General features: G+C 48.4%; 1 protein-coding gene across 1 annotated transcript in view; it reads right to left on the bottom strand.

Annotated features, from left to right (window-relative positions):
• The window catches only part of POU2F3 (POU class 2 homeobox 3), a 79,510-nt gene that overhangs the window by 39,246 nt on the left and 26,234 nt on the right, over positions 1–14,030 (bottom strand). Inside the window, exon 3 of the mRNA XM_032640489.1 lies at positions 10,416–10,450. Coding sequence (XP_032496380.1) covers positions 10,416–10,450 — 35 coding nt within the window. The remainder of the gene's footprint in view (positions 1–10,415; positions 10,451–14,030) is intronic.

The raw sequence follows: 14,030 nt of genomic DNA on the forward strand, positions 1-14,030 counted from the left end.
TCCAAGAGGAGCAGGGCCATGGAGCGGGAGAGCCATGGAGTCTGGAGTCTGGCCAGCCTGGCTTTAAATTCCCCACTTATGGATGGAGTGATTGTGGGAAAATTCCTTAACCTCTCAGGGTCTCCGTTTTCTCATCTATAGAATTGGAATAATCCCAATGACCTCACAGTGTCGCTCTAAGTAATAAATGGAACAATAAACGTGGAGCGTTTGGTGCTCAGTGCCTGCACACAGGCAGGACCCAATAACTATTTCTATTGTTATGTTATCTTGACTACAATGGGGAAATCACTTTGGAGAAAGGAATAATTTCTTCTCACCAATGAGCTCCTGCCTGAAAATTCTGTTCTCCATCAACCCTGTTACTCAATCAGCCCAGCTTATTCCCTTTTGAAGCTGCACTGGTTTACATATCCCTTGTTCTGACATTTTCAGACCTGTCTCCTTCATTGGACAGCAAGTAAGTTCTCTGAGGGCAGGTCTGTGTGTATTATTTGGGGGTGCCTCTTCCCAGGGCAGGGGAGCCTCCATTTCCACCGCCTTTTCTTTCTGTGTGGAAGGATCACAGCTAGAGGAACATCTCGCCCTCTGCCTCCTGGTAGAAGTGACTTATGTCCCTGGTGAGTCTAGGTCAGCTGTCCTCACTGGGGATGACAGCAAACCTGAAGGTCATTCTCTGAAATCTATGTGGTGGTTTTTCTGTCTTAATAATTAGGAGGCTCTATTTGCATTTACCAGGCAGAGGACAGGCATTCGAGACATCCTGCAATGCAGAAGACAGCACCAGACAAGAAACTCTTGTTCGTGTCCTGTACAACTCGCATCCGACTTTCAAACGCCCCACTGGACACTCGTGTCAGTAAAAAGCCTGCCTGTATCACATGAGCCTAGAACCCAGTTCCAGTTTTTATGCAGGCACAACATATCTTTGGCACACTTCTGATATGCACTGACTTTTTCCGGGATGCCATTTTCTGTATAAATTGAGGAAAGATTATATTTTATTTTGTTTGGAAGTTTACCAAGAGTTGTTTAACATTTTGGAAAATCATGGCTTTTCAGCTGCCGGCAGAGCATACCAATATCAGTCTGTACTTGTGTCTGTCACCTTCATATAGGCGCACGCATCCTCCTAGCTCATCAAACCTTCCAGAGGAATGTGCCCAAGCATCTCCTTGCTGAAATACATATTATATCATTTTAATTTTTTTCATTCTCCTTTGAATCCTTATTCAAATTAGAGTATCTTACCGATTTTTATGTATGTTTTCTATAAATTTCATTCTAGGATATTAAAGGGGCTTTAGAGCATCCTTGTTACAAGGAACATTCGGTCTGATAAGGCTAAGAACACAGGTTTAGAAGGAAGCGGGTGTGTGCGACTTGACACCTTCTGAGACCTGCCTGTTGGCCAGGAGGGTACTTTACGGTCTGTTCTCCACCAGCTCTATCTGTGCCAGGTGGATGTATTTAATTCTGGAGCAAGGCCTTGGAAAGTCCGTTGTGGCTACACATCAAAGCCATGTCCCCCAACAAGTTAAGTGAATATAAGTTCTGGCCTGTTGTTCAAGTGCAGCCTCTTAGAACAAATTGTACATTTTTAAAAGGGTATCTCCTAAAAACAATATTTTATTGCTCTCCTCTTCTCTTGTTTGACAAAGATATAAGAGCTATGTTTTGATGTCCACTCTACATTTTTTGTCCATCTAGGCTTTCTGGTAGAATTATCCACTATCTTTGTCATTACTTTGTCTTTATAATTTTATTGTTAAATGATTTTTATAGCAATGTTTCCTAGGGTAGCCGTGTCACTTGCTTTTTGGCGATAAAAACACTCTAAAAACAAACAAACAAAAAACCAACCCAGTCCCCCCTGCAGCTCTATCTGTCAGGCTCCTGTATCTATTTTTTTCAACTGCTTTGGTACCTTGGAGGGGGAAAGAAGAAGGATGTTATACGTCAACACTCCAAAACCCAACCCTACCGCTTAGGGTTGAGCAAAGTGTGGCTTGCTGGCTCTGCATCCTCTTCTCTTAGTCTGCCCATCCACCCTCAGTAATCCTGCCTCCGCCCGGAAGTACAGGACCAGAAGAAGGATCTTGCAGCAGAGGGAAACAAGCCTCAGCGGGTCAGGAGTTTTGCCATCCTTAATTCTCATCCTCCAAGGTCTTTCACAGGGAGGTCTCAGAGTCTCCCTCTGGCTTATTGGGCCAACGACCCCTGGCTCTACACACCTGCCTGGCTTCCCTAGACTCACTGAACCAGCCCCATCGGGTTTATTACAGTGTGGGGGCCCTCCCTCCCCTCCGCAGCCTCTGCTGCATTTTCTTCCCACCAGCTGGGAGCTCCCGTGGGCAGGGGCCACGTTCTAGTCCCCTCTGACCCCTCACAGCTAGACACAGGTTTGCGCAACTAAACGGTCAAATGTGGTCAATTAATTCCCTCCCTTGTCCTCTGGTGCTCAGCTACTGCGGTGCCGGCCCTCCTGGGGCTGCTCCCTGGGTGCCTGGGGGAGGGGCTCACTATGTCTTCACTGCAGACCTTCACTTGAGAGTCCGGTCCTGCCTCCCCTGTGTCTCCGTCATGGGCCTCCCCGGAGAAGCCTCTCCGTCATTCAGAATCCTCAGAGACCTTTCCTTAGTCTGAATTTTGTTGATTTTAGAGAAGATGTCCCATTGAGCTGATTAAACACTACAATCAACGCATGCCAGGAGCAGCCAGAATCCGTGGGACTGACATGTACACACTAATGTGTATAAAATAGGTAACTAATAAGAGCCTGCTGTATAAAAAATAAATAAAATAAAATTCAAAAAAAAAAAAAAAAGAGTCCGTGGTAGCTCACAGTCGTGAAAACGGCGAAGGAAAATCCCATTTGATTCAAAACCAAACGCTCTATGGGAGCGCAGTGGGACCACTGCTCTGGACTAGCTGGACGGGTTCCCGAGAGAGGCACTGGAGGGCTGAATGTTGCGGCCGCAGGAGAGCTGAGAATGCTGCCAGGCCTGGGGCTGAGATAGAATCCCAGGCCACTGGGTCTCAGCTTTGGGGGTAGGAAGCTCAGGGACAGAGACACCTGCCAGCTTGCTTCAGACTCTCTTCTGGCCTCAGAGAACTTTTGTGAAGTCTTCTAGCAAGACTTAGCTTTCAACAGCATAGGTGGAGACATAGCTCTGATGGGTCTGGTGGACACCCACAGCCCTGAATGACGAGGAGCCCAGAAATCACCGGCACAGAGCAGGGCAAGGCTCCCCAGGTGTGCATCTGTCACTGTGGACTCTCCAAGCCCCTTTAAGCCAATGATACTTCCTAGTGTTCTTCTGAAGTTAGCTGTTGGTTGAAAGAGCAGGAAATGGGGACTTCCCTGGTGGCGCAGTGTTTCAGAGTCTGCCTGCCAACTCAGGGGACATGGGTTCGATCCCTGATCTGGGAAGATCCCACATGCCATGGAGCAACTAAGCCTGTGCACCACGACTACTGAGCCTGTGCTCTGGAGCCTGCGAGCCACAACTACTGAGCCCGCAGGCCACAACTACTGAAGCCCACACGCCTACAGCCCATGCTCTGCAACAAGAGAAGCCACCACGATGAGAAGCCAGCACACCACAACAAAGAGAGTAGCCCCCACTCACCATAGCTAGAGAAAGCCTGAGCTCAGCAACGAAGACCCAATGCAGCCAAAAAAAAAAGAGCAGGAAATGGAAGTGGAGAAACTGTGAACAGGAGGCTGTCCCTCAGGCTCCTGACTTCACCCACAGGGCACTCAGCCTTTCCTCCCTCCCTCCCTCCCAGAAGAGCCCTTCTCTTCTTCTAGGCTAAACCCTGCACCCATGCTCTCTCTTTTCTGTCTCCTCTATGGCATCTCCTATCTCTCCCCAGGCCCACAGCCCACCAAAGTCTCCCTCATCCCCAAAACCTTCCCTTCACACTGTCTCCATTTTCAGCCAACATCTGCATCCCTTTATCATCCCACTCATTGAAACGGAATTCTGCAGTCCTCGTCTCCATCATTTCCTAACTTCTCCTTACCCCTCGACGACAGCAATCTAGCTTCTGCTCTCACCACAGACGCTAGAGACGCTACGATGAGGCCACCAGTGTTCACCTCGCTGCCAAACCGTGGCCACTTCCAGGCCGGGGCTCTACAATATCTCTGCGTGCTGTGATGCTGTCTGCTATCCCCACCTTCATATGAATATCTCTCCTTTGTGGGTGTGGTTCTCCTCCCATCCCTTTAACCACTCCTTCTTGGTCTCATCTATGGGTGCTCATTCCTCAGCCTGTCCCCTACATGTTCCTTCTCTCCAGGTCTGCCCTGGGTTCTCATCCCAGTCTGCGCACCTTCCCTGTAGGTGACCTCACTCCCTCTCATCGCTTTGGTTAACACGATTCGATGGTGACTCCTCAGTATGCATCCTGACCTGTCTGCTGGGCTCCAGGTCCAAATTTCTCATCACGTATTGAGCGCCTATTGTCCATTATCTGTTCTTCGTCCTCTTCCCACCATCTGGACAAACTGGCTGGACCTCCCGTTCTCTTGATCTCTGGTTACAGTCCCACTAATGCTCAGTATCCCAAGCTAGAAACCTACGAATCCTGCTGGACCCTTCCCCTTCCTTAGCTGTCCATATCCAAACTGTTGACAAAATCCTCCTGATTTTATACCAAAAATCTCTCTCAAATCTGAGTCTCTCCATGCTTTCCTGACACAGGAATAATAATAGCAAATACCTATACAGTTTACACGTTCTAGACATTGTCTAAGAGGCATACACACGCACGCACACACGCACACACACACACGCACGCACGCACGCATGCATACACACATGCTAACAACAGCCCTGTGGGATAGGTACCATTATTCTCCCCACCCGTAAGATGAGGAGACCGAGGAACACAGAATTTGAAGAACTTGCCCAAGGTCACGCCGCCAGGTAGTGCCAAGCACAGGAGTCAAACCCAGGTCGTCTGGCTCTAAGTCTGTGTGCTTAATCCCTCTCCTTGGCATTGCCAACTCCTCCTACCGCAATGGCATCCCATCAGGCCTCTCTTGCATCAGTGCGTCATTCATCCTTCCTTCCCTCCGCACCCACACCCCCTTCTAAGGCTCTTCCATTAAATCAAACGAGTTATGCTTGAAAATGCCCACAGGATAAAATCTAAACTTCTTGGGAATTCCCTGGCGGTCCAGTGGTTAGGGCTCTGCGCTTTCCCTGCCGAGGGCCCGGGTTCAATCCCTGATCGGGGAACTAAGATGCCACAAGCCATGCAGCGCAGCCAAATTAACAAATAAATAAATAAACTTCTTTGCTGGGTATTCAAAGGTCTGCACAATCTGGCCCAGCCTCATCTTCCGCCATCACACCCCATGCTGACCTTCTCACGGTTCCCTTTTACGTAGTGAGGCTTCACCCTTACTGTCTCCTATGCCTGGAATATTCTTTTTTTTTTTTTTTTTTTTTTTTGCCTGGAATATTCTTGCCTCCCCTCTCTGCCAGTCAGTCAAACCCCCTTCTCTTCCCTTGTCACCTGCTTCAACACCATCTCTTTGGTGACATCCTTGGGCCCGATCTCAGAGCTCAGTACTCTTATATCTCTTACAGAATGCACTGCAGAGTTCATTGCCATTTATCTTCTTACCAATGACACACTCTCTCCAGCTCTCAGGAATGACTAAATATTCAAAGAGTGAATGTTTGGCCCTAGATCCAACCTGCTGGGTCCTCCTGTCTCTGCCCCTTGAATTTCAAAAGATTCTTTTCGCTGGATCACACAAGATCATGAAGGCTGGAAAGATTCCATGTGACATATTTCTCCTCACTCTCTACAGCTCAGGGTGAAGAAATGGACACTCTCTTCCCCATTTCTCTTCAAAGAAAAACATGAAAGGAAAGTGGAAGCAAAACCAAACAGAATATGTCATGAGAATATTGATGGGACCATAACGTACAGACTGCAGGGGCCTTAGCAATCATCTCAAGCAAATGTCTTCCTTTTATTCATGAGGACACTAAGGCCCAGAAAGGGGAAGAGGATTGTGTAGGGTGGAAACAGCACTGGCATCCAGGACCTCTGATTCCCTGTCCAGGGACCTGGCCTTGTTCGGTTGCCTCCCAACTCCGTCTTAAGCTTTCCTGGGGACTGAGGGGTGGCCCTGTTTCTGGGTCGCTGGGTCAGCTCACAATTATCTCCCAAACAGGCTCAGGCTGCTTTCCTGGGACCAGGAAGTGAAGAGGCTCAGCATGAAACTTCCTGATGAGGCAGCGTCCTTCGCTCATGCAACCTTAGGACAGCAGTGCGCCCAGAGCCTGGCTGTAGTTCCCAACTGCACCGACTGGCTTGGGGCCTTCCAGTGTGAGCCTCACCAAGGGCAGCGACTCATCCTTTGCTCTCCTGCGTCTGCCACCCCGCCTCTGTACCAGACACAGAGGCCGCTCCTACACAACACTCCTTCTTCCCCTCCCCACTCCCTGCACCTCCCACTGCCTCCCAGTCAGTCATGGTGAGGTCACACTCAGCCGCCGGCCCCCAGGCCTCTCTCTAAGGACGACGTGCGTGTTCAGGAAGAGGGCAGTTGAGAGACTGCAGAGGCTGCTGCAAGGCATCATGGGAAAAGTGAGCTCTGGAGTCAAAGAGATGTGGGTTCAAGTCCTGGCTCTGCCAGCTGACCGATCGGAGTGACCTTCAGCAGATTACTTAACCTCTCAAATCCTTTGCCTAATCAGGTGGGGCTGCCTGGGAGGCGATTTCCTTACCTGTATAAGGGGGATAGTAACACTCGGTATACAGTGAGAATCAGATGAGATAAAGTGCCAACAGCACTTTGCCCAGTGGCTCGGGGTCGCCAACTTTGGTTTACTTCCCTTGTTATGAAGCACGAGGGTATCACCGTCAGTGCAAGGGCCTGAGAAATCCTGGCGCCCACCTGCAGGCCCGCAAGTGAACTGGTGAGAATGTGAGGGTGCGGGCCTTGGTATCTGAGGCATCCGAGAGACAGTGGGAGGGAGCGAGGAGGGCCTTAGGGAGGGCGTGGACATGTGTGCTTGTGCACAGAGAAGAGCTCCAGTCTAAGTGTGTAAATGAGCGTGACCAGCTGAGCCTCTCTTCCTCCAAAATTCCAACGTCTTTAAAGAAAAGATCTTTATGTGTCCGTTCTTGTCAGTAATGAGAAATCCAAAAACCCTTCCCAGGGGAGGGTGGAACTGCCCCCTTCCCACGAGGCTCATCGAAGGGAAGTGAAAGCTAGTGAGGCCCTCCCCTGACAGAAGCCAGGAAACTTTCTCCCAACTGGTGGGGAAATCATACCTCAAAGGATGTTCAAAGGGCCAGGGTCTCTCTGTAGGCTGCTGGGGCCAGAGGGGCTGTCCCTAGCCTTGTCCTAAGCACGAGGGTTTCCCAAGCTCTAGAAAGATCACACAGGCAGCCAAACCCACCGGGCCTGTGGAGCGGGCCACCTCCGGGCTGGGCTGGTGCCACCACGTCTTGGTGTGGGATGGGTTCCTCCACGTGCATCTCGTCCAAGGGACCGTGAGAGGCGGACCCTGGGCTGGGACCCTCGGAAAGCACAGGCAACAGGCCACATCCCAACCTGCCGAGGGCTCCTTCAGGGTCACTCAATCCTCGGGAATGTCCTCCATCCTCCTGCCCTGGAAACAAACCTGGCCAAACTATCCCTTAGATGAGAATCTGTCTCATCTTTAAAGACCCTGAGAGAGAAGCTGATTCCACAGTCTCCCTCCCTCGGTAGCTTTTCCATTGTTTGATAAGCCACATTGGTTACAAGTCCTTCCTCGTAGCTCACCTAGATGTGTCTTTAACTGAAGCCTACCTCTGTCTTAGGTCTTGAGGGAAGAGGGAGAGTAGTTGGCCTCCATGTGTTAGCAAACTTCCCCAATGAACACAATTGCAGAAGTTGCCTAAGAGGTTTTGGGTTAGGACTCCAGATTGTTCCTCTCCAACTGTGAAGGATGTACCCAGAGTTAAAAGCCTTTCAGGAAATGTTAGTAGGGACTTCAAATCACTCTACAGATAAAGGAGGAGAAGAACATATGTCTGAGTTTGACCTCCACCCCTGACTTGCTTCTAAACTTGGACTCTGGATATGAGTGGGAAGGACCCCCAGTGAGTACCAAATGTATCCCCAAATTGGGGTTGTCTTTCCTTCCCCCTGGCTGTCTCCTTCTCTAGCCCACTCTTCTCTGCTTGACAAACTCTACTGACTCTTCAGAGCTAGAATCAAATATCACCTCCTCCGTGAAGCCTGCCCTGAGCTACCGGGAAGAATGAAGTATTCTCATTTCTGTTTGACACCATGCTTTTTACACGCCTGCAATAAAGCATGAATGAGATTGTATTATAATTATCCACCCAAGAGTTTCTCTCTCCCCTCCCCTCTCCCCCTCCCTCTATCTCTATCTCCTCCACTCCTCAATCTAGACTGTGAGCTCCTCCAGGGAAGAGATCATGTCTTAATTTTCTTTGTATTCCCACATCTGGCACAGTACATGTTCCCTCCCCCACCCCAAATTTATGAAATAAATTAATTTTTCAGCTGAGAAAACTCATACTAAAAATATTAAGTGACTTGACCAAACTTATACAGCTAGCTGGTGGCCCAAACAGGACCCAAACTCAGGCTTTCTGACTTTGTTTCTAATTCTCACGTCTCTGCCTCACTCTAGGGCCCAGTGTTCCTTCCTGCTTGTCTCCAATTTAGACTTTGTCCCCCCCAATGAACCCTCCCACCATCTGCCTCTGACATCACACCTTGTCTTCGCCCTCAGCCCCCAATCTTCCCATCAGCCTCTAACTTCAATGGGAAGGTCCTCTCTTCATTCACCCTCCTCGTTACACATCCAGCTCTATCCATCCTTCAATCCATCCAACACCACCTTCCCCTGCCTGAAACCCTTCCCGACTAACTTGAACTCCACCCAGCTTGTTCCTTTAAAGGCGCCCACCTTGTATCTCCATTGTCTCACTGAGCTGGGTTACATCCTCCTTCCAGAGCTCTTTTTGTCCTGGCTCCCCTGTTCTGTCCTCTATCTTCTTTTAAATCAGGAGTTCCTTTGGCTATTTACAATAGCCAGGACTTGGAAGAAACCTAAGTGTCCATCGACAGATGAATGGATAAAGAAGATGTGGCACATATATACAATGGAATACTACTCAGCCATAAAAAGAAATGGAATCGAGTTATTTGTAGTGAGGTGGATGGACCTAGAGTCTGTCATACAGAGTGAAGTAAATCAGAAAGAGAGGGTTTCCCTGGTGGCGCAGTGGTTAAGAATCCGCCTGCCAATGCAGGGGACACGGGTTCGAACCCTGGTCCGGGAAGATCCCACATGCCGCGGGGCAACTGGGCCCGTGAGCCACAGCTACTGAGCCTGTGCGTCTGGAGCCTGCGCTCCGCAACGAGAGGCCGTGACAGTGAGAGGCCCGTGCACCGCGTTGAAGAGTGGGCCCTGCTCGCCGCAACTAGAGAAAGCCCTTGCATAGAAACGAAGACCCAACACAGCCAAAAATAAATAAATTTAAAAAATTTATTAAAAATCAGAAAGAGAAAAACAAATATCGTATGCTAACACATATATATGGAATCTAAAGAAGAAAAAAATGGTCATGAAGAACCTAGGGGCAAGACGGGAATAAAGACGTAGACCTACAGAAAATGGACTTGAGGACATGGGGAGTGGGAAGGGTAAGCTGGGACAAAGTGAGAGAGTGGCATGGACATCTATACACTACCAAACGTAAAATAGATAGCTAGTGGGAAGCAGTCGCATAGCACAGGGAGATCAGCTCGGCGCTTTATGACCAGCTAGAAGGGTGGGATAGGGAGGGTGGGAGAGAGGGAGACACAAGAGGGAAGAGATATGGGGACATATGTATATATATAACTGATTCTCTTTGTTGTAAAGCACAAACTGACACACCATTGTAAAGCAATTATACTTCAATAAAAATGTTAGAAATAAATGAATAAATAAATAAATCAGGAGTTCCCTGAGGGACCCAACCCTCCATCTTTTGTACCTCCACAAATTCCTCTACACGGTCAGGTCATGCAAACAGACTTGCCCAAGAGGCAACTCAAGCTGAGCTTTGATGGGAAAAGAGTTGTGGTCTTAAGGTTCCAGACCACATCCAGCCTACAGATAATCCTAAATAGGGCTGCGCTGTCAGTACTCTTTTGAGGACATAATGAAGAGGTGACGCCAACGTTGGATTGTGGATTGGGGGAGGGGTTGGATGCAAAAGCCCTTGAAAGACCCCTTTCAATTCTGAGAGCTATGAGTCTCAGAATAAACACCCTCAAACTTCCCTTAATCTTCTTTGTGTCCCCACACCTAACATAGTATGAATGACCCCCAAAATTTATAGAATAAAGGTTTTCTTCTGAATGTCCTTACCTGCCTGTTGAAATCTAAGCCGTTTCGATCATTTCCTGGAAGAGATTAAAAAAAAAAAAGAAAACATTAATAGCTAGCAGGATTGGAAGAGACTGAAAGTTAGTGGAAAATAGGATGTTGGGATGGGCTTATCTTTATTTTGAAGAAGAACAAAATGCCTGCCCTGTGGCCAGAATCTTCTTGCTTATCCTGTTTCCTGGAAAAGTCTTTGGAAAATCTCCTTCAGGAAGGTAGGTAACCAGGGAAAGGAGAGACTGACTTGTCCAAGGTCACATAGAGTCTAACTGAGATTAGAACTTGCCACACCAGATTGCTTCTGCCAGATGCCCTCAGACAGAAGCTGTGATACATGCTGTAATGGGAAAGCAAGGAATGGCCGGCCACAGATCCTAAAGGAATTGCCTGAAGGCAGGAAGGCCTCCCGCTATCCCAGCCCTCCAGCATTGATGACACCTAAATCATGTCAGATAGATGAGTGTCACCCCTGTTTCCACCCACCCCCAACTTTCATTCTTGGTTTTATTCATCTTTTTCCCTTTATAATAAATGTTGGGTTGAAAAGGTAAATGTGTGCTTAATAGAGAAAACTTTTTGGTACAGAAAAAGTAAAAAGTAGCAGAAAAATCCATCTGCAGAGAGGCAGCTGCAATTAATATTTTTGTATATTTTATGGTCTTTTTTATGCTTGTTTTTCCTCATTGATATATATCGCTCTGTATAGAGTTTTTTTTTTTTTTTTACTCAATTTTTTTTTTTTTTTGCGGTACGCGGGCCTCTCACCGCCGTGGCCTCTCCCGTTGCGGAGCACAGGCTCCGGACGCGCAGGCTCGGCGGCCACGGCTCACGGGCCCAGCCGCTCCGCGGCACGTGGGATCCTCCCGGACCGGGGCACGAACCCGCGTCCCCTGCATCGGCAGGCGGACTCTCAACCGCTGCGTCACCAGCGAAGCCCTGTGTAGACTTTTTACCCTGCATTTTCCAGTGAGCGTCATAATCTTTCTCCTACACGATTAAGGAACGTGTTTGCAAAGATCATTTTTAATGGCTCCATAATATTCCATTTATGGAGATACCAAATCTGCTTAAACATATACCTGTTATTAGGGGAACTGCTTCCATTCTTTGCTGTAATTGAATTTCCTATTCATACAGCTCTTCAGGGCAGGAGCTGACAAACAACCTGCCTTTGTGCCCCATGGATTATTGGCTCTATAATGGCAAGAAAATGATATTACCTACCACCCAGAGCCTAGCACTAGGCTTAGTGTATAATAGGAGCTCAAGCTATATTGGTTGAATGAACGGATAGATGAACATGTGATGACTTCAGAACTTCCAATCAGAAAGCTCTTCTGCTTTCCATCGGTCCTTCAGTAGCTGAGGAATGAAGTCCACATTTCTTAGTATAACATATAAGTCCCTGTATGACCTGGTTTCTGCCCACCTGCCCTGCTTTGTCTGCTGCCTCTCATGATCTCACCTCCCTCCCTCCCATGTACCCTGTGCTCCAGACTCACGGAAAGCTCGCTCATGCCCAAACGCGCCACACCTCTCCCGTTTCCACACCTCCATGCACTGTTCCCTTCCACAGAGTCGGTCCCCCTTCTCTCTGGTCCTTCAGGCTTGCCTACCAGCCGCATGGCACATGTCATGTAACTCTTTATGTGTCTGCATGCTTCTCTCTCCCTCTAGTCGATGAATTCCTTGAAAACTGGGAGGATGACATTCATTTTTCTCCTCGATGGCCACCACAGCTCCTAACATGGGGCAGAGCTCAGGAAACACCTGACAGATGAGTGAACGGGGTCCAGGAGAATCCTCTGGAGCTTTAACCTAAGCCCCCTTCCCTCTACTCTGTTCTAAACAACGGGTAAGTGAAGCCCTTGCCTGTATGATTGGTTGTGAAGCATCTCCGAGAGCAGCTGGGCCAGCAAGATGACAGCAGAAGTTGAGGGCTACAGGATTCCGAGAAAGAGGAAATTAGTGGGACGGGAAGTCATCTTTGAATAGCAGCCTGATTTTGAGACTAAATAGATAATCTGTGAGGGGAGTTAAGATGGGAAGGGCCCACAGACTGAAAATTTTGTGTGTGTGTGTGTGTGTGTGTGTGTGTGTGTGTGTGTGTAGACTTAAAGATAAAATTGCTTTTATATTAAAAATTATTTCATGACATTGTAAAGGTGGCCTAGTAAGGAGTGATTTTAAAATTTGACCAAAAAGCAAATTCATTCATTCCACAAGTATTTGCTAAATACGCTCTCTAAACCAGGCACTGTTCTAGGCACTGGAAATATAATACTGGAAAAGACAGACAGAAGTCCTTGACCACACGGAGCTTCTTTTCTAGTTGAAGAGACACGAAAGGAATAAGAAAACAAATACATAATTTCATTTAGAGAGAGTTACTATGGAGAGCAATAATACATGGTCAGGGGAAGAGTGTGTCAGAGGCTGTCCATAAGCAGGGTGGTCTGGGGAAGATCACTCCAGACAGGGGGATCGGGACCTGAGGGAGGCAAGAACAGGCTTGCCTGCTGAGGAACAGTGACGAGGCCAGCAAAGCTGCAGACATGTGGATGGGTGTGACCAGGGGAAAGATGCCGTGGGTCTGGCAGGCGGGCTGTGCGGAAGACTTCAGCTTTCATGCCAAGGACGTTGGGAAGTGATCAGAGGGTTTTGAGCAGAGGAGTGACATGATTTGACTTAAGTGTTTACACCTGCGGTGCTCAGCTGTCGGGATGAGCAAGGAGGAAGGGAGAACAACCAGGAGGCTATCGCAGTGGGTCAGGTGAGAGGGGGCGGTGTGCAGGATAGAAGGGCACCCGTGCAGGTAGTGAGAAGGACCTGGATTTTGAACTGATAGCTGACAGGGCCAGCTGATGGCTGCAAGGAGTGGTGCAAGGGAAGGAGAGGCAGGTGATTCCTAGGGTTGGGCTTTCTCCATGGAGTGAGTGGTGGAGTCATTCCCCGAGATGGGGGTGACTCGGGGAGGAGCTGGCTGGTGGTATAAAATCAAAAGTTATGTTCTGGGACGTGTTAACTTTGAGATGCCGGTTAAAGATCCCAGGAGAGACAGGGAAAGGAGTTTGGACTCAGGATAGGTGTCAGGTCAGAAGTACAGGGTGGGTAGTTCTCAGCTTATCGGTGGTATTTAAAGCCATAGGACTTGATGAGTTTACAAAGGAACTGAGTCCAGAGGAAGGAGGATAAAAGGGTCAAGGTTGGGAATGATGGGGAAGGGCCAGCAAAGGAGATTAAGAAAGAGTGGGCACTCAGGTAGGAGGAAGACCAGGCAGGTATGGCGTCTGGAAGGCAAGAGAAGGTGTAATATCATTACCTCCAGAAGAGGTAATAACATACATGTGAATGAGACCTAGAAAGGGAGAGAAACCTTGAGGGCCAAAACAGTCTATCTTGGAGAGGTCATCGGGATTGTGAACAATTAAGAAAAGTCTTTACTTTCGATATCTGCGGATGCCGTCAGAATGTTGTTTGTGAGATCCACAAAACGCAAAAGATAAGCAAACAGCACGCAGAGATTAATTTTAAAACCCACCAGCCAACAAGAGAACAATTTCTCTTGTCCAGGAGTTTCTCCAGGGTCTTTCTCCAGAG

Source organism: Phocoena sinus, chromosome 8 (genome assembly GCF_008692025.1).
Source record: "Phocoena sinus isolate mPhoSin1 chromosome 8, mPhoSin1.pri, whole genome shotgun sequence".
Classification (NCBI taxonomy): Eukaryota; Metazoa; Chordata; class Mammalia; order Artiodactyla; family Phocoenidae; genus Phocoena; species Phocoena sinus.